Source organism: Pseudoliparis swirei, chromosome 19 (genome assembly GCF_029220125.1).
Source record: "Pseudoliparis swirei isolate HS2019 ecotype Mariana Trench chromosome 19, NWPU_hadal_v1, whole genome shotgun sequence".
Classification (NCBI taxonomy): Eukaryota; Metazoa; Chordata; class Actinopteri; order Perciformes; family Liparidae; genus Pseudoliparis; species Pseudoliparis swirei.
This window is the reverse complement of record NC_079406.1, coordinates 19,141,809-19,166,369: the sequence shown is the minus strand read 5'-3', so window position 1 is coordinate 19,166,369 and position 24,561 is coordinate 19,141,809. Positions and strand designations below refer to the sequence as shown.

Here is a 24,561-nt window from a genome sequence, read left to right as displayed (position 1 = left end):
TCTGAGTTATCAGATTTGACACTTAAACATGTACAGTCCTCAGAATGTATTTCTGACCCCTGACAAAACAATCTCAACCAAAAGGTCCACGAACTGTTCCTCTGGCACTGGAGATTTCCACTGAACTAAACGGTCGTCATCAGCAGATTGAGTTGAGCACAGTTGACTTGGAGATGTAGATTCTTAGCATGTCTCATCCACTATGGTGAGACTTTAAATACTAAATCCTTCGATAGCGGCGCACTGACGCAGTAATGCCAGTTACAGAGAAACATGTATGGAAGACTTCAGCCGCCGAACCCTGCTGGTCTTTCCAGGCCGAGTAAGGCTGTAGCAGCAAAAACACTTTGTGTGTGGAAGTGAGCAAGAGTGTGTTTAGGTTTTTATAATGAATACTTTCATTTGTAGGAAGGTCGTCTTATTTCTCTTTTCAAAAGTGCTACATTCCAACATGAGAGCTTAGAATCAACAGATAACAAGACAACCTTCAAAAGTCACTCTGCTGATGAGAAGGACCGTGTGAGGCGACCAAAAGCTCCAGAACGAGCAAGTGAGTGGACCTTGAAATAACATTTGTTGCGTTAACACTCAAATCCTGCTTTATATCTGTGGGAAGGCTGATTACCATGTCCTGGACCAAACAAGAGATATCACGACAAAAAGTAGAATCCATAAATGTCTCTCCGCTTCGCCAGTGTCCTTTAAATGTTTGGAACAATCATATCTTCTTCAGTCTGTGCCTGAAAAATACCCGATTCAGCAAAAACCGTACACACATTGTCAGCTGTTTCTCAAGGCAAATTATTATAGAACTGTTTTCACTAAATCTTATATATACATTTTTGTGCCATTTTCACCTTTATTCAAAAGCTTGACAGCGGAAACAACAGACAGGTAACATGGGGAGGGAGTAAAAGGGGCTAAGTATGTCAACGGGAACCATAGAATTGAACCAGCGGCGTCGCGATAACGGGATATGCACCCTCGACCACTTCCCCCCCCGGGACGCCCACTCATGGTTCCCACTCATGGTGCTGAATCCCAGCTGCCAACACTGCTGGGAGAGAAAGCTTATTTGGGTTTGAATGTGAAAAAGGTTTTCCTCAGATACAGAGCAGATTTATTTAATGGTTCTTCTTACAAGATTTCTCTGAGGGGCAAATTATCTGTAATTAAAAGAAAGAAATGAAGACATTTATCCAGTAAAATGTGATACCAAAACGGATCATTTGAAATACGCCTGAGGGAGTTTGTCCCTGAATATTCAATTGAGCTATCATTATAACAATCCAACTGACAAAACAAAGAGTAAATAACTATGATTCACAATCATGCTTTATTCTTGTTGATTTCTTATAAAAGAATCAAATAAAAGGCTCTTCCCACACTGCTTAGCTGTGCCGTTTCCCGTTTTCTTTAACTAAACTATACTTTACACCTCAAGTCTCTTCATCTTAAATATCTTTTATTAGTTTGTGACTTCAAACCAAAACATCATTGATTGTCAACACAAAATCAGTTTTAGCACCAGTACAATAAAACTGTACTTTAGCTTTTTTTTTTTTTTTTTTTTTAAATACTGTTCTTGAATGAGGGAGAAAATAGTCAGAATAAAGGGATCCTAAGAAGTACATTTCAAAATTAAGCACCAACCGTACAAAGCAATTTTTTTTTCATAGATAGGCTTGTCAGATACACAAGAGGTCAAATATATTAATGACTATTAAATTAAGCACAACAAACAGTGTAAATAAAACACTGCAACACAAAGCACTCTGGGATCTCATATTGGGACGTGGCTGCAGTTCAGAGGGCGTCTCGCCTCTCGGACACAGGAGCAGCCTCGGGACTCCAGAGATGGGACGACTTTTCCTCTGAGAGAGTTCCACATGATTCTGTGTCAGTTCAGGAGGACTGCAACCTGGGGAGTGGAGAACACTACTATCTGTCCAGCTCTGGAAACAAACTCTCCATCCCAAGGTCCAAAAAGACGTGATTTGATGTTGGGAGCAGCTCGGTGCGGCCCACGCTCACTTTGGGAAATGTGGAGGGGAAATAAACGTCGTAAACTACCAGGTGTGTCCAGTACCGAGGATGATGAAGTTAAAACAACAAAACAAGAGGAGAAGAATAGAAACTAAGCTCCGATTACATTGGAATATGATGTGCCGTGGTCTCTTCTCTGCAGGTCTCCAGGTCTCCCAGGTTGACAGAACCAGAACCATCCGGGCCAGAGGCCTCCCTGACTTAAGCGTCTTAGCTTCACGCAAACAGTCCACCAAGATAAAAGTCTTGAGCTCCCGACGAAAAAAATACCGCTTTCCCTCGGGTACAAACTCAAACAAAAAGCCCTAAACATAATTTGTCCTTTTGCCACAAGAATACATTTATAGAACCAAATGTTTGAACCCTGATGGCAAGATAACACATATACACACTACCATGTACACACATAACCAATACAAAAGGTTTGCTCAATAGTTCTCATGTATTCAAATATACCTATAGATAGAAACCTGAAAGCTGCTTTACAGCACCGACCACTCCCGTGTGCAGGTCCTTGTGATGACTTCATCACCTTCGGTCTGAGGTCAAAGGTTATAGGTGGAGTGTCATTACTGTCGCTGGAGTTCAAACCCACGACCCTCGGTCCATTGGACGGAGAGGTTTCCTTTGAGCTGCTGCTTGCAGGGAAGGACTTGGGTTGACGACGGTCTGCACGGCGAAAGAGAGGCTATCGACTGCGAGGCTTCCCCGTGTTTCTCAGTGTCTCTTCCTCGTCCTCGTCCTCCTCCTCCTCCTCCTGCAGGATGTCAATGGAGGATCCCAGTAGTCTCTGGAGCTCTGGTGTACATCGCACCAGATCCACAAGTCCCGCCTCTCCTTCTTCCTTCTCTTCCTCCTCCTCCTCCTCGTTGTTGTTCTTGCCTTTGTGAGGTGAGGCCAAAGTGGCGCTCACCTGGCTGATCGACACCTGCTTCAGGAGCTCAGCCCGCGGCAGACTCACCACCTCCAAGTGCGGGTAACGCGCCCGGAAGATCCTCGGCGACATCTTCAGGCGCTTGACGACGTCGGTCAGGAGCAACCAGTTGCAGAAGCTGCAAGAGAGAAATACGCCCGATGTTAGCCAACTAGCCTCAACAAACAAGAATCCAGTGGTAGAAATTCATCCCACACATTAATATGAAACTACACACTTCCCATCCAACAAATTGGGACTGACTAAGCTCAAAGTTGTACAGGTTTAGGCACAAAACAAATGTTAAATGATTGTTGACCTATTGTGCTCTTAATTCGTTTTTCGACTGATTTGGTTGACTTTGGTTTTGGTTGAAGCTCAAACGCCACATAAAGCGACTCCGTCCACATTAATAATCCACCCTAGTGAGGATTTGGGAAGATGTGGCTACATTCCCTACAGAGGACACCATCTGAAACAATATATGGTTACATTATCAGAATTGTAGAATCCAGCTTGACTCGCACTCTCAAGTCTCCCAACTTTATAGAAGTACGGTACTAAATCCCTGGAGAACCCCTTGCAGTCTGGTTCAGTGTTCAAAGCATTCAAACTGAAGTGACACCAGCTAAATGTAGTAGCGTTACGTTTCTGGGTGGCGGTGAAGAATCAATGGATGAATTTAAATAGCCATAACTCAAGTGTGTAGCTTTCTGGATCCAGACACACACAAAAATCGAATGGCAGATAGATACATATTATATGTTGGGTGAACTCACCCCTGGGTTAATGACACCTGGACATGATAGCAGGGTAAGAGAGGCTCGGAGGAGAACTCAAACAGAAGGCAATCTTTGCCCGAGTCCGTCTCCGTCTTTCCTGTTGCATCCTCCTCCAGCTCCCGGTCCTGCTCAGACAGCAGGAAGTCCCAGCACGGCTCCTGGTCGGTCTCTGTGAGGAAACGTCCACTGAGGTGAGGCGGGAGCAGACAAACTGGACAAACTGGACGTGTCTGCGCTGACATGGAGTTTGGACGCCTCCTAGTGGAAAGTCTATTCACAATAACTATAATACGTCTACGACTGAAAGCTGGGAGGCTGTGATCAGTTAAAGGAACACAACTTCATGATGCGAGTCGCAGCTTGAAGTTAGTAACACCCTACATACATAGAGACACGTATAGTATATATGAAAATAAGTTTTGTTTAAGATCAGACAAGTAAGCAGAGGGTTCAATGCATTTAATGATATGAAAACATTTGCAAAATGAAACAGACACTAATTAAAACTTTATGATTACCTTGCTTCAAGTCTGAAAGGCCTTTTCTCAAACTCTACAATAATGAAAGGCCCCAAAGCTTCTAAAGCCAGATAAATTATCCCAGTGAAACCTAGTAAACCCAGTGATGCTCCTTGGCATTTCTTTCCATTTTCAACACAAAAATGGGGAATAACTTCATCGTGGGACATCGCTCTGCAGTGGCAACATAAATGGCACAAACCAATATGTACTATTTATCACCAATAGCAGAGTGGTAATAAAATATAATCAAATATATTTGTCGTCGTTGGGAGGAACATATTAAAAGCTGTTTTGGTAACACATTCCCAATATCTTTTGTCACTTCAGTTTAGCTGCAGTCTACTTTCTCTTTATTCTCCCTCAGTTCCTCCAAGCAACGCTAATCCTGTTCATCCCCAACTGGAGAACTGGCTCCCTGTGGCTGCTTACAGCACAACTCTGAAGCTGGTACACAAGGGGAACACAGAACTTCCCCTGCAGCCACCTGGTGGTCTCTGCAACACGCCTCGCCTGGTCTCCCTCGCGGCCGGCAACAGACACGCAGATCAGATCGTCTCACGGTTTCTTACCAAACAGGGAGCTGCTGTAGAAATCCCAGGGCGAGCCGAGATCCTGCTCTTTACGTCCTTCCAGGTCTGTGAAGTATTCTGGGGGGAAAAGCAACGTCAATCATAGATTATATTTTGAGTTTTTCGGATACACGTGTACGTGTCATCTCTGCTTGATCGGCACTGTGAGTCGATCTGAAGATATGAAGACTTCACATTAAAGATTTCCCCCCTCGTCAAAGACGAGCGAAACGTATGATTAGTAGTTGTGATGGTTGCCTGAACCAAATAATTGTCAATACATAAATATGTTGTTGTATTGTCGTTTTTAACTGTGCAGCACTTTGGTCAACTGTTGTTATTTTAGTTGTTCACTGTGAGTGAACTTAATTTGAGCCGTCTCGCTCCCTTATCATCTCTCTTGAGCGTTGCAAAGAGTTGCGTAACAAAGTGAGAAAGTGAGCATTATTTTATGAACTATCTTGGAAACAGGAGTTCAGTTGAGGGGCGATAAACTCGAACAGCGTGTTGCGCAGTTTGCCGAAAGATAACCGCTCATCAATAACTCAATTTGTATCCTAGCGAGTAAGAATTAACTTCAGGCAAGCAGATTTCTGACCCACTTGCTCAACTGGACAAATACAAGAAAAAATAAACAACATAGTTGAACCCTGAAATCAACAAATGAACTAAAGTTGGAGTGAATGGGCCTGTGTGTGTGTGTGTGTGTGTGTGTGTGTGTGTGTGTGTGTGTGTGTGTGAGCTGTAGTTCTAATGCATCACTGAGCCTTCCTTCATCTCTCTGTTTACCTGAGACACTTGGTGTGAGAATAACACACACACACACACACACACACACACACACACCACTAAACCCTGATGCTGGAGCCAAGTGGACAACGACTGTTTCCTCACTCTCCGCTTGAGCAAGAGCTGGGAAGGATCCTTGAAACGCCATCAACAGAGCTGTGAAAGTACATTAATTACAACGCTAAAGACAGAGTCGCTGTAAACCAGCTGGCTTGGGGATTTTCTTTGGGTTCAATCTGACGAGAAAGAGGAAGTCATCTATGTCGGAGGTTTCGGAGGTGGCCGGTGTATAATTAATCACTTTATGGGCGAGATTGATCAAAGGGAAGGAAATCTAGAGCATTTTACTTCATCAGTCAGTGGGCTCTTAATGGTCATTAGTTGAGAAATCAATGGATGCTTTTACAACACTGAATGCACGCTTATCTTCAATATATATATATATATATATATATATACATACACAGTACATAAACTGGCACAGGTTGTATTTTGACCACAGCGGTCTCCTGACAAATCTTAAGTCTTACTGATTTCTTTTCAACACTAAATCATGTAAGACTCATCAATCCCTATACCGTTACCTTATACTGTCAACGTGACAGCAGATCATTTATATTCATTAAAAAGGCAAAGTAGAGATGGTTAAAGAAGAAATCCCAGTGAACCGGCTGGAGGAATAGCTGCAGGTGACACGTGCTTGCATCAGTTTGTTTGAACTCAAACCTCCAAACACGACCTGCCTTTTACTGGGCTGCTCTTGTCGTGTAGAAAACCAGCCGATAAAAAGCTTTTGAATGTTCCTTTTCACCAGGAAAACATTTTCAGTTTTGAAAACCAAATTCAGCCGTAAGACGACAAACCAATCTGTGGCTCAAGCAGTGAATGTCAAGCCCTGTGCGGATGGAACATTTTGCATTTCTGGTGTCTGCTGCATGCAAGCTGTTTAGTGCTCGCTGTGCCAAATGTGATGCAGCAGGAGTGGGCACAGCCCTATTAATGTGTTGACACATTGCTTGATGGGTGACTGTTAAGTTGGCAAATACAACATGTCTCAATGCAATTAGCTTTATCACAGCCTCTGTGCTGTGTTGATTATTGTTTGTTGACGATGTGAAAATACATTTTAGCCTGGAGGTAAAACGGCACTCTAACAATCTGGAATGATGCGTGTTTATCAAAATAGTGACTGATGGAAAAACAGGCGAATAAAAAACTACCTGTGAGGAAGGTCTTCATGCCCGGGCTGTGTGCCAGTTTGACCGGAGTGTGTCCGGAGTAGGTGGCCAGCGTCGGGTCCGCCCCGTGGTTCAGAAGCAGCCAGACTATGGGCAGGTTATCACTGGCCACGGCATCGTGAAGAGGCCTAAGAACAAACAAACAACAAACGTCTTTCAGGGATCGTACAACTTTAGACACCTGAATCTGTGTGCTAATGTGTGGTAAATAGAGTATCATGATGTACTTCAGTCAAACAAATACTTTCTGTGATTAATTACAATTTGTGTCACCGTTATTGTATAATGAGACAAACCCATTCGACGGGAAAGATAAATATGCTCAAACAGTCGACAGGGGAAAAAAGCATCTCACTAAGATATGTAACCAGAATATAATCTTCACTTAATCATGAAATACAACCCGTCAGCGAGTATGCTCATTACTGCTCCGAACACCTGTAGAGTGTGTATATTTTTAGGAGAGTGAGTGTAATAATATTTAAATAATTTTTGCGTATTGTTAATTTTTTTTGCCACAAAATACACAATAGTCCATGAAAACATTTATAAGAGATGCAATATACCTTGTAAAAGTATTCACTATTCCCTATGGTGTTGCATTACAACCTGAATAATTTATTTTTATTGGGATTTTATGTAGTGAACCTACACAAAAGTGAATATTGCTAAAGTGAAATGAAAAAACAAATGCTGTAAAAAATATTTTTTAAATAAGCGTGTGTGTGTTTATATGTATTCAAGCCCCTTTGTCATAAAGCTCCTAAATAAGATTTGGTGCAACCGATTACCTCCAGAAGTCACATCATTAGTTAAATAAAGTCTACCTGAGTGCAACTAAAGTGTCACATTATCCATCACATGATCTAACGGAGTCTATTATTACAAAACCAAAAGAATATGGCACCAACATAAATATACCAAGAGAGGACCAACGGCGGTTGTATTCGTCCACAGGACTATTTGAAGCCATGTGGCCAGAAAGAAGACATTGCTTCATGTAAAGAAACTTAAAAAGATACATTTGGGGTCTCCCACACGCCCTTCGGCGAACTCCAAACATGTTTTCTTTTATAAAATGTGATTTTTTTTAATAAAATGTGAATTTTTTTTTGCCAGACACTACAATTCATGTCCATGACATTAATATCATCCATATACAACCACTCGTCATGTTACTTTGAGACGGGAAAGATGTCTCCCAAAAGCCAGCGCGTGAATAGTTACTTTAACCTGAGAGTATTTCGTCACCCGTGTTGTTTGCAAAGGTCAAGCAATCACCTCCGTGCTCAAAGGTGTCACAAAGGTTACAACCAATGTGATACTTGAGAAACAATATTCTAACTTGCACCACGACTGTAAATCATGCACGGCGAGGCCTCACCGCGTCCCATCCTGGGCGCTGCAGTTGACGTCAGCGCCGTGCCTCAGCAGCATCTGGACAATCTGAGTCCAGCCTCGAGAGGACGCTTCGTGGAGCGCCGTGTACCCGGCGTTATCGCGGCGATTGACCTCGCTGATGTCCTTTTCGAGACAGTACTGGACCACATCCTGCACAACGGAGGCAGCACAGACAGAGCGGGTCACGTCACGATTCAAAGGGGCACGCCGTCATGTTAGCAGTAGCACGCGAGGAGAACAGCTGGATTTTACCTGATAGCCCAAGCGGGCAGCGCGCTGCAGTAAAGTCTCCCCGGCATTTTTATTGACAATCAGCCGCCGGACCTCCGGAGGAACCGGCCTTTTGGGCGGAGACTCTGAGCTGCTGATTTTCCCCGATGAGCCTTTCTTATTGGGTGGAGTTGATGGCAAACTTTTTGGAGCGGATGGGAGGCTTTCTGTTTTTTTTACATCAGCACAATCATTTTCCAGGGCAACGGGGGCAGCACGCTTCCCCGAGCCGCTGCGTTTGGTCTTAATCTGAAAATACAGATTCATTGATTAGAGCGGTGTGTGAAACGCAATCTCTTGTGAGGCCTCACCAAGGCAACGGCTTCTTCTGTCCAAGGACGTGTATAGTACACAACCAGCTGCCATGACAAACGTGACACGTAGTATTTATGTAGCCACAGGGGGGCGCTGTAAGCCAATACATTCATGGCCCATTGGAGAAGACTCCCATTTAAAATGTTCCATCATACAAGGAGCAGCCTCAGCAAACGTCTTACCTTCGGCTCATCGTTGTCACTGAGGTGCTTGCTTTTGAACTTCCTCTTCCCTGAAGGCTTGTCATTGCACTCCGGAGATACATCGCTCTCCTGGTAGCGGACCGACCCGGAGCGAGTGAACGAGGGTCTCTTGGGAGGAGGCCCCGGACTGCAGGAGGTGGGACTTGAACACTCATCCGCCTGTGGATCTATAATGAGAAATAGGACTGAGGGTTATGTGGCGTGGTACCACGCACACAAACAATTTTATGTTTCAACGTCACCCATCTCATCTTTGTGGTACTGATGCTTCGTCTGTTAAGCCCAACATGGAGCATGAAATGTTTCAGACTCTATTAACATGAAGAAATGCAACACGTCTGCTTTCTATGAGCGACTCTCTGAGCGCTCTGCTTTTTGAAACCATGAGTGTCTTATTCACAGGGCCAGGTACCGGACAGTCGGCACCTCATGAATATAAACTGTAAATTGTATATGCTCCCTTCAGAATATTTCATAATATATGTTAAATTGATCTCAATATTTGTGTCATTATATACTGTATAATATCCTATTAAAACATTCATATGTACCGTTTTTACAAAGATGTGCATCCTGAATGAATTTACCCATCACTATTTGCATATGTTTGATCTATAGAAGACGCTGTCGAAGCTTTATGGTGGTTAATTCTGAATTATTTATCTTGATCTCCAAAACAGATCTCGTTTTATGAACACACTCAGGGCTCGACCACAATCAATTGATTGTCAATCCCATTTTAAGAAAACAGTTTAAAATGCCCATCATCTTTACTTGGGGCCCAAGTTGACATCTTTAAATGTCTTAACAGTGTGAAACCCCAAATTATTCAGTTTACATTGATATGAAACCGATAAAGGCAAAGAATCCTCACAGTGGAGAATATGTTAGCATTTGTCAATTATGTTTAACAAATTTCTGACATGATTGTCAAAATTCATCAGCCAGCTACTCAATCAACTGTTACAGCTTCATACAATAACGTTTTTAATCGTATCTGTAACTAACAGCTGCACTTTTGATTAAAAAAATAGGGCTGGAAACTGTTAATTAAAAAGGACTGATCTCTCGAGGGGAACTGCGTACCCGCTGGGACTCCGCTGTCCCGTCTCAGGGAACCAGCTTCTTCGAGGTGCTCTCCATCTTCCAGCTTGTCCTTCTCCGTGATGTAGTCCCCGGTCTGATACTTTTTGCTCCGACACCGCCGCCGTTTCTTCGGAGCAGGCGTTTCCCCCTCTGCGCCGGCTGCCTGGCCCTTTCCCTGAGTCGCCCGTTCCGGCAGGGGGGTTGAGCGGGGTCTGCCTCTCGGCCGGCGGGTCGGTTGGGTGGAAATCATGGGGGGTGACGGGGAAACTGGGGGAGGAGGTATTTGCGGGGGTGGCGGGGAAGGCGTTGCGAAGCCCCAGAGGTCGAGTCGAGCCTCATCGGCTCGCCGCCGTCCTCTCCTCAGTCTCGGGATGCGGCTCCCTGTGGCGTCGGTCTCCTTACTGGACGTAGCAGAGCGGCCGAGAGGCTCAGGAGGCTCCAGAGCACTGCTGCTGCTGTCTGTCACCCGTTATATCACATTGGATTGTTATATTCACACACGCTCTTCTGTGTATAGAAGTTTCACTGAGACATACAAAAATTGAAAAAACGCCATGCAGATAATATGACACAGTGACATTCTCTGTCTGCTTCATACATGAACTACCGTGCCACCGAGACCGACTGCCGTCTTTTTATCTCCAGAACTAAAGCTACGAGGGAGTAATCTGCCTGGGCGCTCAATAAAATGCTCCATGTCTGACTCGACTGAAAGCGCCATTACATTTGAGATGGATATCAGAAATTGGTCCGCGCTCTCAGAACTGTAAATGTCACAGGAGTATAAGAAACAAAGAGCTCACCAGATGTGCTGCGGGCTGATTGCTCAACCTTGTTGGGACTGATTTTGTCCCTCGGAGTCGGCGCTTTACTCGGTGGAGAAACTTTCCCCGCCGATGGACTCCGCTCCTGCACAGGTGCACATTGTTTCTTCTGCTGCAATACACAGGGGAGCGGGTAAGCACGGCGCAGTCCGATGCCATTGATCACAACGCTTTCATGGCGACAGAGAGCGAGGGACCGTCTTACAATAAGCCTTTGGAAGTGAAATCATCAGTCATGAAATTCATATGACAAAAAGGAGGTATGTGCCGTCAAATCAACTGTTTAATATTTAATGTGTGATATTTCCCTCGGATTTGACGATGGGGAAATGATACGAACAGTGCAAAGGATGTGTTAGACATAGAGATGACCTACCTTCTTTTGACAAGATACTTTGGTCAGAAGGTCTTCTACATCTCGCTTCTTCTTTCCTGCAGCCTTCTTCGAGGAGTCCGGTGGCGACTTCTCCTTCGCCGGCTTCTTAGGACTCGTTTTCTTTTGTTTGACGGCGGCAGCTTTTGCTTTGGGGGGCAACTCCTCTTTGGTTCCGTTCGTTTTCTTCTCAAACTTGTCGCCTCCCGTCGCACACTGGCCCGTGAGAATCGACGCAACCATCCCGTCCAACTTTTTACTGGGAGGAGCGTCTGAAATGTCTTTCTTCAGCATCTCCCCCTCTAACACCTGGGCCAGTTTGCTCTCCAGCCTGTTCCCGTTTGTCGATGCGATGCCAAAGAGATGGCCGGCGGGCTTGGAGAAGCCTTGCTTCGCCGGTAGTCCCACGTGTTCTCCCTGGCCGGTGTTCAACTCGGTGTTATTCTCCGAAGGCTCCGTGGCGTTTGCCTTCTCAGGCTTCTTCTTAGCTGGAGTCGAATCCCCTCGAGACGGCGAACCAGCCCATTTTTCCAGAGACCAGTACGCTGGGTATTCAAAAGCAGACGCTTGTTTGGGTTGGGTGTCTTGGCCCCCGGAGAGCGGATTCAGAACATCCGCTCTTCTCGATGCAACAGGGGAAGCTTCAGTATTTCCCTCGACTGCCGGCGCCGTTGTGTCGAGAGCTTGCTGCTTGACGATGGACGCGAGGTTAGACAGAGGAGACTTCATCCTCTCCCACTTATCATCCTCCGGGTTGGTCGGGCTGCGGTAGGCGCTCTGAGCCGTAGATCCCTCGGACGCTGCGGTGCCCTTCGTCTTTGGAGATCCTCGTGGGATTTTCCTCTTAACAGGCGCGGCTTGGTGCGGCGTATCAGGGGGCTGCTGCCACGCCGGACTGACAACACTGGCGGAGTGTGGCACCGCTGCCTTGCCAGCTCCAGATTTCTGAGGAGTGTGAGCATTGGCAGAGCTCGACAGGGCGGTAGTTAGGGCGCCTTTAGAGGGACAGCTCTTGGTTATGGCTATGCTGGTGTTTTTAACATGCTTGCCACTGTGAGCATGTTGGGTGCCCTTCATCAGACAGGATGGCTTCTTTCCTCCTGATGCCAGATGCTCTCCTTGGTCAATTATAGATATAAACTCCTGCTTTGCAAAACTCTGAAATTCATCGGCAAAAGTCCCTTTTCCGTCTTTGCCCCGTAGAGTAGAAGCCAGTATCGGGCTGGCCACACCAACATATGTTCCAGGGATGTTTTTTATGGAGTCTTGTGAAGATCCCTTACCCCAGGTTGGTTTGGACTCCTGGACCTGGTGATTCTGAGGCCTATTTAATTGCTTTTGATGGGATCCATTTCTGTGGGTGTTTGGTAAGATAGGGTATTGCACAGCTGAGCTAAACGCCGCAGAATGAGCCCTCTGTGAGTTAAGGAAATCTCTCTGATTTGACTCATTATTGTGAGACTCGCTCGTCGGAACTGGAGGGTCATTTATGCATTTTGGACGTTTCGATCTTGCAGATAAATCAAGTGGTATATCTCTCGGTTCAGCGGAACACGCTGTATGGTCCTCTGAAGCAGAGGGGGGCGTCGTTTTAAGAGAGCCCATGGTTGGCTTGTCTATGCTGTTGCTTTTCTCCACGTGGTTCAGCAGTCTGCTCTGGGAGGTGATGCTGGCCAGTGCAGAGCCACAGCAAATGGCAGCAGTGGGAGACAGCGTGTAGCGGGTGGGTGCTGCAGGAGTTAATGAAGGGTGCTGCAATGGTAGGGCGAGAGCTGCTGAAGCCACCACTGAGGCTAACGATATCTGCTCCCCCGTAGATTTGGAATTCTTAATAGATGAATGGTTAGATTTAAGTTTCGCCGACGACGTGCCGGCTTTCTTCTCTGCGGCTGGAGTCCTGCCCACCGAGAACGGATAGGGGTAGGTCCTCATGAGGGGGGCCCCCCCGACGCCGGAGCTCTGAGGCTGAATTTCTTTCTGAAACTGGCTGGCTGTGGCTTCTCTCAATGCTGCAATCTGACCCAATGCTGGTGGAAGAGTGATTTTACAAAGTGGAGAGGGGAAATTAGTGGAAGGGAGGAAGGTGACAGGCTGGGCTGGTTTAAACTTGGCGGAGCACTGAAACGCAGGCGGCACACTTTGCACGGATTGTGGTTGCGGGTGCGATTTCTTATTCTTACCGGACGTCACATTGCTGTGACAGGGGCTGAGTGAGCCGTCCCGGCCGACTTTAACGCCGCCGGACCACTGGGAAGCGGGGCAGACCCCGGCACCATCCGCCTTGAGTTTAGGGGCCTCTGCCCTTTTGTCTGCTCTCTTCTCTGAGCCGGCCGTCGGTGCATTGTTGAGCTGTTGAGGTGGGGACAGCTCAGGGCTGTGGTTGTAATTGCTAGTGTCCAGGCAGGCTTTTGCTGCCTTACAGTCTGTTGATGGTGTGGTCTTGTTTTGCTGACTGAGGGTAACATCCCCTCTGAACTCAGGGGGTAGCGTCTGGGGGGGATTTCCCACCATACTAGCAGACGCTTTATTTGGAGCACTGATCTCTCTGCTCACAGTGCCTCCATCCCCTACATTCATTAGTGTAGGATCCACCTGAGTAATAAGAGAAGATCACGAGGCCGGTGTTAATTGGATAAGAGAAGAGGATGAAATCAAACTGTAATGAAAATAAAAAACAATTACCTGCATAGGTGTTTCTTCAACACAACATGCCTCAGGGGTAGCCGAGTCAGTCAGGTGAGAGTGTTCCTTGAAATACGGTGATATGCTGCAAAACACACGGGGAAAAGAACACGAGGACTGTTGGTGCTGTTCTGGTTTCAATCACAAAGAAGACTTCCCTTCAATTCTTCATGAAGGAATAGGACATACCCGATGCAACAGTAAATGATTCAGTTACCAACGTTGGGAAATTGAAAAGTTCCTTTCTTTGAGACGGGCTTGGAGGCAAGATATGTTACAATTTCATCAGAGCAGAGACACAATTTAGGGTAGCCGAGAGAAATGTGGTGAATTGAAGAATGCGTTTGTTCCCTTGTTCGCTTTCATTTTATTTGCTTGCTTCCAGGGATTAATAACAATTTCCAGTGTTGATCAATCTGGAGAGTAATTTATCTGAACTGAAAATAAGATATTCAGCCACTGAAATGAGACCCAATGCATCGCAACACGGACAGATTAAGAACCAACTGGCAGAGACTCATTAAGAGGCCACCATTTCCAAAATACCACACTGCCCCTTTGCATTGTTGGGCAGCCGATCTCAGCTCTAGTCCCAGGTTAAACTTTACTCTTACGTTGTGTTGTTGGTTGAAACTGTTGCGTCCTAAATCCACTTCACACTGACACTCACTCTCCCCGAAGAAGAGAATACGATACGCGATATTAAAGTAAATCTGTGCCGTATATTCAAGCAGGTATTCGGCCGTCCAACATCTAAATTGCTTACTATTTTAAATATGGCTTACTGTGCATGCAGCTGTTTTAGGATGAAAGAAAATATAGAACACTCAAGAGACCATCTTGCGATGTGATCACACGAGTCGGCCATGGCTCCCCTACCCCCCAACTTAATGCACCCTCTGACCGCACCCATCTTCAAAATCTGCCTTCATTTAGATCTTAACTGCCACGAATGGGGCCACGGTCGTAATGGCCCATTCCCCACTTCTCACTTAGAAGGAGGGGGTAACTCCTGGCGCCCATGCTCGGCCCACACCCATCTATGAAGGCGGCTCGCATTTTGATCGCAACTACACACCTGTTAAGTTGTGTGACTGTATCTTGCTATCGCGGTGACATCATTTGTCCACAGAGGCTTCAGACAGACTCGAAACACTTGGGAAAACCACCGTTTCTGTGGAAGTTCCTGCCACAGTTGCTCCTCCAGAACTCACCAGGTCAAAACGATAACAGCGTCGCTGTCATGGCGGCTGGTAATAAATCCGAAACAAAGGGGTCTGTATCGGAGAAATGCTCAACATTAAATCATCAGGATAGAAACAAAGTTAACGCCCACAGTTTTGACTGAGTCTTATGTCTTAAATAAAAAATGCTTATAACGGTCAAAAACAGGGAGTGTGGCACATGCCCTTTGACCCCTGGGGCCCTTGGTAGGCCCACTCAGTAAACCATCCATGAGGTAATCAGCTGTAACTGTTTAAATAATCTTGTATTGGTGAGCGGCAGAAGAGAGAAAAACGACTGGAATAGAGCAACACTTTAGTTTCTTGACCACCACTGGACCGTTAGTTATGTACGACAACAATGAGGCAGCCCACCTAAGCTGAAAGCACTTTCAATGTGGGGTTCATGAGGCGTGATCTACAATTAGACATGAAATTCCACCCAATTGCTCTAAAACTCACAAAAAAAGGGAAGTTTTTCACAACAGAATTCATCCCCTTGCAAATAAACAATATAGACCATGCACACACGTATGAATAATAATCAAGAAATTCATCTGTCCTCATCTGAAAAGCCCCCTCATATACACGGCGACGCACATCCCCCGGCATATAGTCGATGTAGGTGGAGGTGAGCGCGATCTGCAAGTAAATGAGACGAGAGGCGCACACACACACACACGCACACGTACACACACATACACACATCTTTGTCAAAGCTTTTGAGGGGAATGGAAAATGTTCCAGAGAAACACAACGACTCTGGTGCACATAATGACTGACTCGCCGATCTCTGCGGGAATCTCTGCGAGCACGGACTGAAACGGGGATCCGGGCCGCGATGCGGATGCCGCTCTGCGCGAGGAGGACGGTCCGCATTCATCCCCGCACAACAGTTTGCTCACAGCGAGTTCTTCTTTGTGCCGCGATCATACGCGGTCTCCCTCCGACACCAACGTCGCATTCATCCGCTCCGATGTCGGCCACTGGAGCGTCCGCGGCGCAGTCCGGCGCACACGACCGCGGGCAACACCGCGCACGAAAACAAAGTCAAAGCCATGACGTTACATTGGAGAGAAACCGCCTCGACGGAAGCAGATCATGTTTTGTTGTTGTCGCCCACTTCTGACCGGTCAGTCGGACCACTGTTCAGACCCCCCCCCCCTCCCTCCCTCCCCTCTTCCCGGCAAAATAGACACACGCGCACCACGGTCATGTGTGGAGAACAACAAAAAGTGCACAATGGGGACCCGCCGACCGCAATGTGTTTCCCCTCTGTTGTGAATATCAGCACGGAAACACTCTGGAGAGCTCCGGGTCGCGGAGATGGAGAACAGTCTCCATAATGAGAGAGAGAGAGAGAGAGAGAACTGGCTCTCAGGTGATCGGTCCATCTGCACACACACACACACACTCGGTCACGGGCTGCACGAGGAGCCCGTCTTCCTCTCTGTTAACGTTTCCTGAAAGATGTTTCGAGAAGGGACGGCGTTTGGCCACATTAAGTGACACACACACACAGTGCTGCTAGCCATGTTGGTGCCCTAAGCATAACTCCTTCATGATGCCCACCCTGAGATAGGAAAGGGACCCACGGCGAGCGGCGTCGAGGGGGGGGGGGGGGGTGCTGAGCGATTAAATATATCTCTTGTTCTGCCTGTTTTGTGATATTCATGCCTAAAAGATGCCTAATATTTCTAGACTGAAATAATATCGGCATTATAATTATTATAACTATGAGGATTTTTTTAGTTGCCTATTTTGTGGAGCCCCCTCAGGACTTGGTGCCCTACGCGCAGCGCGTAGTGCGCGTTATGGGAGCGGCGGCGCTGCACACACACACACTTTGAGTGGCTGCGTCGTTGAACACAATGTGGCACATCTCAGCCTGATAAGGTAAGTCCATATCAACGTGAAGTCCCCCATACACACCCGGGAGAGCCCAACAAGCACAACTCCGGGGGGCCACTTCCATCAGCCCACGAGCACCGGACAGTCACACTGTCTGCCAGCGGACCTTTTTTTAAATTTATTTTTACAAACAAATAATCAATTGCACGCGCTGATAACACATACATAAATCAAGCTGCACTGACTCAGGGGGGGGGGGGGGGACAAAAGTATCCAGCTGGACAACTAACAGAAGGGTGGGGGGCACAACTTATTACACACAATTGAGCTGCTGGAGTGGCCACCAAAAAAGGGGGGGCAATATATTTAACTCCACTGACCACCACGGGAAGCCTCGGTTTCCAGCTCCCTGCGCAGCGGAGTCTCCGCGAGGCTCCTCGCGCTGCTCCCGTCGGGTTACATGTTGAGGCAGGCGACCGATATTTATCCCCAGCCGACCTAATGAGAAGTGCTCCGCTCTCTTCCTCTCGGCCCTTTCGGCGGACAGACTAAACCACTTCGGCGTTGAAAGGCATTCACCAAGCCTCTCTCTCTCTCGCTTTCTATCTATCTCTCTCTCTCTCTCTCTCCGCTCCGTCCCCCGTTCGCGAGACTGTCTCCGCCGAAATATGGAATAATCCCCGAGCTAACCAGCGGGCGAGATAAAAAAAAGACGTCTAGTGACACAAAACAGTTACGAACCCGCTCGTCCAGATGGCATGTGAGCGGCGCTCAGGCACGACTCGGATACGGCCGGGTCCAGCCGTTCGCCTCTGCCGTCCGCGGCTGCTCACTAATCTCGACGGTTTTTCGGTCCTAAAAGTCCGAAGGGGGGGCGGGGGGCGGGGGGTAGGGGGGGGTCGTTAAGACAGTCCGTTCCGTATCTCCAGTCTGGTGGGAGAGCGCGAGCGAGAGGAGAGAGTGGGGCAGAAGGGTGCTCGGTGACAGCATGGGAGATGTAGTGCTCGGCTATCCACGCCCAGGATTAGACGCTGGAGAGGCTCGGAGGGGTAAGGACTGCAGGTACCGACATGCAACGCGAGCTCCTGCCGCTCGAGGGGAATGGGGGATCGCGACCGAAGAGTGTAACGGTGCGCTAAACTGAGGGGGCTTATCGGGGTAACGAAGTAATAAACTGTATTTCGTGCAGCTAATGGATGGCTCCGGGTATTTTCGGAGCGGGCGCGTGCGGTTCAGCGGCAGTCAAGTCAATTAAAGGATTTACAGCAGCGGGTGATGCTGGCTACACGGAATTGCCAAAATATTGAGAGAAAAGAAGAAGAAGAAAAAAGAGTGGGAGAGGTTTGGGTCTGTTGCAGTGGAATTAACACGAGGAAGCAAGACTCCAGTTGCTGGAGGCTCTCCAGTTGCATGCTGTAAACTGCAGACTGATGCAGGGACACTAATGCCTCCTCGGCTGACTTCTAAATGGGATTTCAAAAACCAGAACTGTGTGAGACTTGTTTCAATAACTTTAACTCTTTAGCGTTGATGCCATGGAGCTGAGTTAACGCCTTACAACCAGCTGTTTAATAAAACCCCACTTGTATATTTTCCTTTACTTAAACTGGCTCGACATGAGCTGTGTCAGCATTTCCACAGTGGCTTTAGCAATCCGTTGAGCCAATATTATGGTTCTCACATTAGCCTCCAAATCCTCACAACCTTTCATTTAGAATCCCACACAAAAACAACTACAAACGTGTGCAGTGACATGAAAAAGCGTGACGTTGAATGTTCATTATGACTGACAATAACATGCAGTCTGACACGTCACAACTGGAGCGCACAGCGTTTCATGATTTTCGTGGTTCGTCCTGGTCTTTGATGTAGAAGACATTTGGTCAGCAAGGACCACTGATAATCACAGATTATGAATATGGACACAAGGAGAGCCTTGCTCTGTGGTGCATCATCAGTTGACTGTCATTCACGTCTTGCAGTGCAGTGTTTCGAAATCACATTTCCTGTTCTCACCAGGTCGGGCTTCAACTGGATTCAAGCACACACGGTTTCCGACAGAGAAGTGAGCTTTGGATCATTTTAGTCCTTATTCTGACTTCACAAAAGATCCAGGACATGAGGTGCCGGTTCATAAAGACCACGGCCTTCAACGGAAAGGCCTATACTGAAATAATCAAAATGCTTGTTTCTGTTTCACACAGCAAAAGACAGCCAACACTTTATTTTATAAACACAAGCCACCACCAGGCAGATGAAGCCGCTCTCAAGGTAATATCACACAATTAAATCTTTTCTTGTGTTGAGGGAATATCATACTGACATCATTACATGATTTGTAATCTAATAAAATCTACTTTGACCCAATACTGTTTGTATATTTCCCCTTATGACCCCAGTGGGTCAGCTTTTGCTTAATTGAAGTCTGCCTTAAAGATGGAAAACAAAGACCAGGATTGGAGAAGAATCTGAGGACCAAGCTGGTGTTTGAAGTAATGAGGCGAATGACAACACATCTGCAGCGTCCACAGGACATACGAATGTAAAGTTTGAGGTCAGTTAGGATGCACTTCCCACCAAAGACAACCACTACAGAATAGCCTTCCTAAATGCCATAATCACAGTTGGAAACAGGCCTACAGGTAATTAGGCAACTTTGTCTCACCTGACGTCTACAAGGGTATACCAACTCCTTTAGGCCCACACATGTACTAGTGTTGAGTATACTGTCCTCAACACTTGGTCGTGAGGAAATAATAAAACACACGCGCGCACACACACACACACAGTTTGTTTACTACCGTGCACGATCAGTGTCGTCCATCCGCAGAGAGCAGAAGGCTTACGAGCTGAAACTGTTTGGCTGTTTCTCCTATCGCGGACCGTATCGGTGTGTGTGCGTGTGTGTGTGTGTGTGTGTGTGTGTGTGTGAGAGAGAGCTTCTAACGTGCCCTTCGCCATTCGCTCCATAATGGCTGCGTGCGAGCCGCCAGAATCGTTGACAGATGGCTAAAATGTGAAATAGGGAAACCCAAAACGCCGATCGGTAAAAAGAGAAGAAGATAAAAGAGAGAGAGAGAGAGAGAGAGAGACCGCGCCGTTGAGCCATGTCCGCGCGGAGGAGGCGGAGTGTTTCAAAGTCGGCAGCTGACACATCGCATTGTGTCTGAGCCGGGGTAACCCGGAGACCTCAACGACCGCGCGAGCTATCCCGGTAGTGACCGGCTGCTCGGGGCTTCACCAATTATAGACGAGTTTGGTTCACATGCTTCACGCTGGATGTCTGAAGCTGTGGGGTAAAAAAAAAAAAACTTGTTATGCGTGCAATTAAAAAAAATCCCTGGAGCGGGGATGTGGTATTCCGCACATGCACTATGTGACAACATGCGACAGCACAGATGGAGGCACGTTGTTTATTTCGAGGGCCTGTTTGTTGTTGTTTTTTTGGTTGAAGAATGTCGTCTTCAAAGTGGGCACACATGCTCACATATCTGTGAGTCATATTGGAGATTATCGACCCTATTTAGGCCGCCATGCTTTACAGCGACGAGGATGTCCCGTCTAAGTTGGTGGTTCACCTGGTCAGCGCTGCACGTCGAGGCGGACCAGGCGCAGTGAACGTAGAGTACAACATCACGCGTGTTATTTTTCCATCTTGGTAGAAGTAATGAATTATTCTAGAATAAACGACGGGAGCCGATCGCAGGAACGGCGGCGGCCGATGCTCTTGTTCGCCAGGTTAATGGATGGCCCGATGCGCCGCGGAGGATGTGAGATATCTGCCCCGAAATGGAAATGCATCACTTCATTTTTTCACCCTTTTAGTTACTGTGTCGGACCGCATCCCGCCGCCCTCAGCGGACTCAAGTGTTGTCATCGACACACAACTTGGCGGTCCACACTCGGCTACATGTGACACGATCCTACACAAATGCCTGCGGGATAACAGCGAGACATCGCCGCAACTACCGGGACTCCCCGGAGACACCGACAACTGGGGGAAACACAAATGCAGGTCAAAGTTTGGCAGAGTTTCACTCGCCCTCCGTAGCGTTGTGCAATGCCCCTTTTAATGCCCCCTGCTCGCCCGTAACGCCTTTGTTATTGGTAATCGCATGGTATTGCGCCGTCTTACCTCGCGCTGCGAGCTGTCCGCGGCCACAACGCCTGCACACCGCGCAACAAGCTACCGTTGTCTCCGCGAGGGCTTCCGTCTGGGGCCGGAGATGCGATTTGGAAGTAGAATGAATACAGTATGCAATTTCGGTTTGTCCTCGCGATCTTCCCTTATTGCCAGTTTTCGGTCTGCAGCAGCTGGAGATGAAAATCGCGCACCCTGGGTCCTAGCGCCGGGTGAAGCCCTACAGGTGAATAACAAGCAGGCTGCTGCTGCTCCGTGGGGCGGAATCTTTAATTGCGGGATTCTTCGCTGGAATCTGATAAATAGTCCTTCTAGGGGCAACGTTTGTTTGTTTTTTACCTCCAAAGATTGAACAACGATTAAGATGTTCTGCTTGGAGGATTAAAAAAATAAAATAAAAATGTCTTTCAGTCTAATTACATTGAGGAGACGTTACTTTAACAATATATCGATGCTCTGCCTTCGCACTAAAAATGATCATGTCAACAAAGCACCAGTGTATCATACCAGTATCAGTATCAGCTCATCATTTCATTTAAAATGGGGCCATGTTTGTTAAAAAAAGTGTTTCAAATCCAAAGTGTCCAACAACCAGAAGGTTTCTTTTCAACATGGAAAGGGAACGAGCAAACAGGTACATCTTTTTCATTTCTGTGTCACTCATAATGCTCCACGTCTTCAATATCCATAACATCAGTAATATACACCACTCTAGTTTACATATGCGTATATGGCCTATATCTGCTGATATGAACTCATTGCAGATATATAATCTATATATATCAGCCGATAAATTAAATTGAATACAAAGGTATATTGTAAATTGTTAACAGCGTTAGCATTCTAGTTTCTCCATCAGAGTCGTGACAATTTGCTACCACTTACATTGCTGTGGTTGCAAAAAAGGTAACCGTATCAGGAATGGTTATTTATGTTTAGCATTGGCCGATAAACCATCATACGATTTTTTTAAACTCTAACATACCCATATCAGTCTCAGAGATCCTGTATCGATTGAGCTACATAATTAGTTAAATGGCCCATTTATTTTGTGCCTTGTTGGTCTTTTGACCACTGAAATATCTTTTACATGACAACATGCACCCATTCACACACCCATTCATACACTGATGGCAGAGGCTGCGATACAAGAGGCCACCTGCTAATCGAGATCCAATCGATAGCTCATTCACACTTTTTAGAGTGGTGTGTATTTAGTTTTTTGCATGAGGGCTGTCGGCGTGGATTTGCTGTGAGAGGAACCTGGACATGTCTGAGACAACCTCTCCTCATTTCCTGTGTGAAGGAAGGTGCAGGTGCAGTTTTCTGAGGTGGGTGGCGGAGGGCAAATCAAGGCTGCTGTTGGTGCGTCAAAGGCCCAGTTCAAGGGTCAAGACTTAACCAATGGGATGTGATAATAAAGAAGGAAGCCGGCCATGTCTCAGTGCAACACGGTTTTGAATCTGAACACACTTTCATTAACCTTCTGAAGCTCGTCTGAACTGTTGAATTGAGTCCCACTCATTGGGCCTCAACAGACTGCACCTGAGATGTTCCCTGAAGGTTCTGACAAAGCTCAGAGGCACCACAGCAAACAGAAGGCATCTGCAGACAACCAGACAGGACATTATTTAAGACAACTTCCTTTGCTATAAATGAAGATGGCTTCCATCAAAGTTGAGTTAAAGGCCACCATCCATTGAGGACAGTGAAGGCCGGATTGTGCAAGTTGACCTGTACGAACACGTAATTTTTCCAGACATCACTTTCTCTAAAGTTGTAGTTCTTTCACCCAACATTCAAAAGAACACATGTTCATTCGCCTTAGCCATGCAGATAGGTTTGATTTTATGTGCTCAGCTCTTGAGGCATTTGCTTCTGCCATCCCGATGCAACGCGGCGTATTTACTGAATGGAAGTGTATCATGGAAAACTCAAGAACGATGTATATTTCTGGAAAGAATACCTGTTAGGGATAACAGACGAAAGAGCAAGTTTCACTGGAGAGACTGTACTTTGTGCTGAAGAAACCGACCCTGCGGAAGCTGTTGACAGTGAGGTCTGTGGATTATCCAGACTAACTGGGAAAATAACATCCATGGCAAGAAATCATTAGGATTCATTGATAAAAAGCTTTTGTGCAACTCTTGTGAACTGAAAGGCAGGTGATCTTCTCAAGTTGTCCTTCAGGGAGAGCACACGGACGGGACCAGTAATGTTAGACACTCAGCAGAGGCTGCAGATGCCACTGATAGAGATGACATGCACAGTCTGAGATAGTCCCTGCAGGCTAGCCTCTCTGCTGGCTCTACAGCGTTATTGGAATCAGAAGTGTGTGTGCAAGGAAAGGGCCATCCAAATGGCCACAGGCGTGTACAAAACAATGGTGCACCCTGTTAAACTGGAAAGCCACTGCCCACGCAGGTCCCACCGGAACACAGACGTCGCCCCTCACTGTCCATGACCCGCACAGACGGACCCACCTTGTGGGTTTGAATCCCGACCCTGCATGGGTCTGAATGGGGTATTAAAGACACCCCCTGGAGTTTTCTACCACTAGCACTATGGATAAATATTTTCCAGAGTGGGTCATGTTTAGATTGTATTGTGTGCATGAGGACGCATGAGTGCGAGTTCGATGGCACTAGGGGTCAAAGATAACCTTTGACCATTTACCCACTGATAGACAACCGGGGAAGGTTGTGCCAATAAACTTACCAGGAGCCGACAAAGACAACAAGAATAAGACAACAAGCAAATATGGATGAAAATGATGTACAATTTAAATTATGAATATGTATTTCGTTAAATCAACGTTACAAATCTTCTTAATAAATGATCCCAAGGATACGCTTTTGTTGAGAAACACTGAATCTAAACTAACTTTGTTAACAGGAAAACACCACACCTCCAAGGCCATTCAATTGAGGTCTGATGTGATGTTGATTGTGCATTCGTCTTATTTATAAGAAATAACGAAGGGTGCTTCATTAATTATTTGACAGAAATTGTGACAGCAACTATTTTGATAATGCTTTAAGTCATTCATCATTTACAGTTTCACTATTTTCTGACATTTTACAAAGCAGATAATGACTGATCAAGCAAATAAATTCATTAATTAGGTCGCTAAGGAAAAGAATAGTAAGATGCAGTTCTACATTGATATTGAAAACTCCTTCCTGCTTACAATATCACAAGTTGTATGTATTGTGCATGTTGTGAGTCAAATTCAGAGCTTGTGGATCTGATTGCATTTTGATCCGATACATATGAATCTGCCGTGTCTATTAATTCTGCCCTACAGTATTTGAGCCTGGATCAGGGGGACTCA

At 46.4% G+C, this 24,561-nt stretch overlaps 1 protein-coding gene across 4 annotated transcripts; it reads right to left on the bottom strand.

Moving 5' to 3' along the window:
• Positions 1 to 835: 835 nt before the first annotated feature.
• Positions 836 to 21,346, bottom strand: bcorl1 (BCL6 corepressor-like 1). 4 transcript variants are annotated; one of them, XM_056439538.1, is made up of 13 exons: positions 21,222 to 21,346; positions 14,013 to 14,097; positions 13,511 to 13,922; positions 11,334 to 13,357; positions 10,937 to 11,069; positions 10,134 to 10,592; positions 9,027 to 9,214; positions 8,512 to 8,778; positions 8,243 to 8,409; positions 6,841 to 6,986; positions 4,832 to 4,909; positions 3,739 to 3,910; positions 836 to 3,098 (listed from the first exon to the last, which is right to left on the bottom strand). In XM_056439538.1, exons 2-13 carry the CDS (start codon positions 14,016 to 14,018, stop codon positions 2,735 to 2,737), a joined length of 4,416 nt encoding a protein of 1,471 aa, XP_056295513.1. In that variant the 5' UTR covers positions 14,019 to 14,097; positions 21,222 to 21,346; the 3' UTR covers positions 836 to 2,734. The 4 variants fall into 4 exon arrangements, with proteins under 4 accessions (XP_056295513.1, XP_056295510.1, XP_056295512.1 ...); XM_056439535.1 differs by having other exon boundaries at positions 11,334 to 13,922; XM_056439537.1 differs by having other exon boundaries at positions 10,937 to 11,066; positions 11,334 to 13,922.
• Positions 21,347 to 24,561: the final 3,215 nt, after the last annotated feature.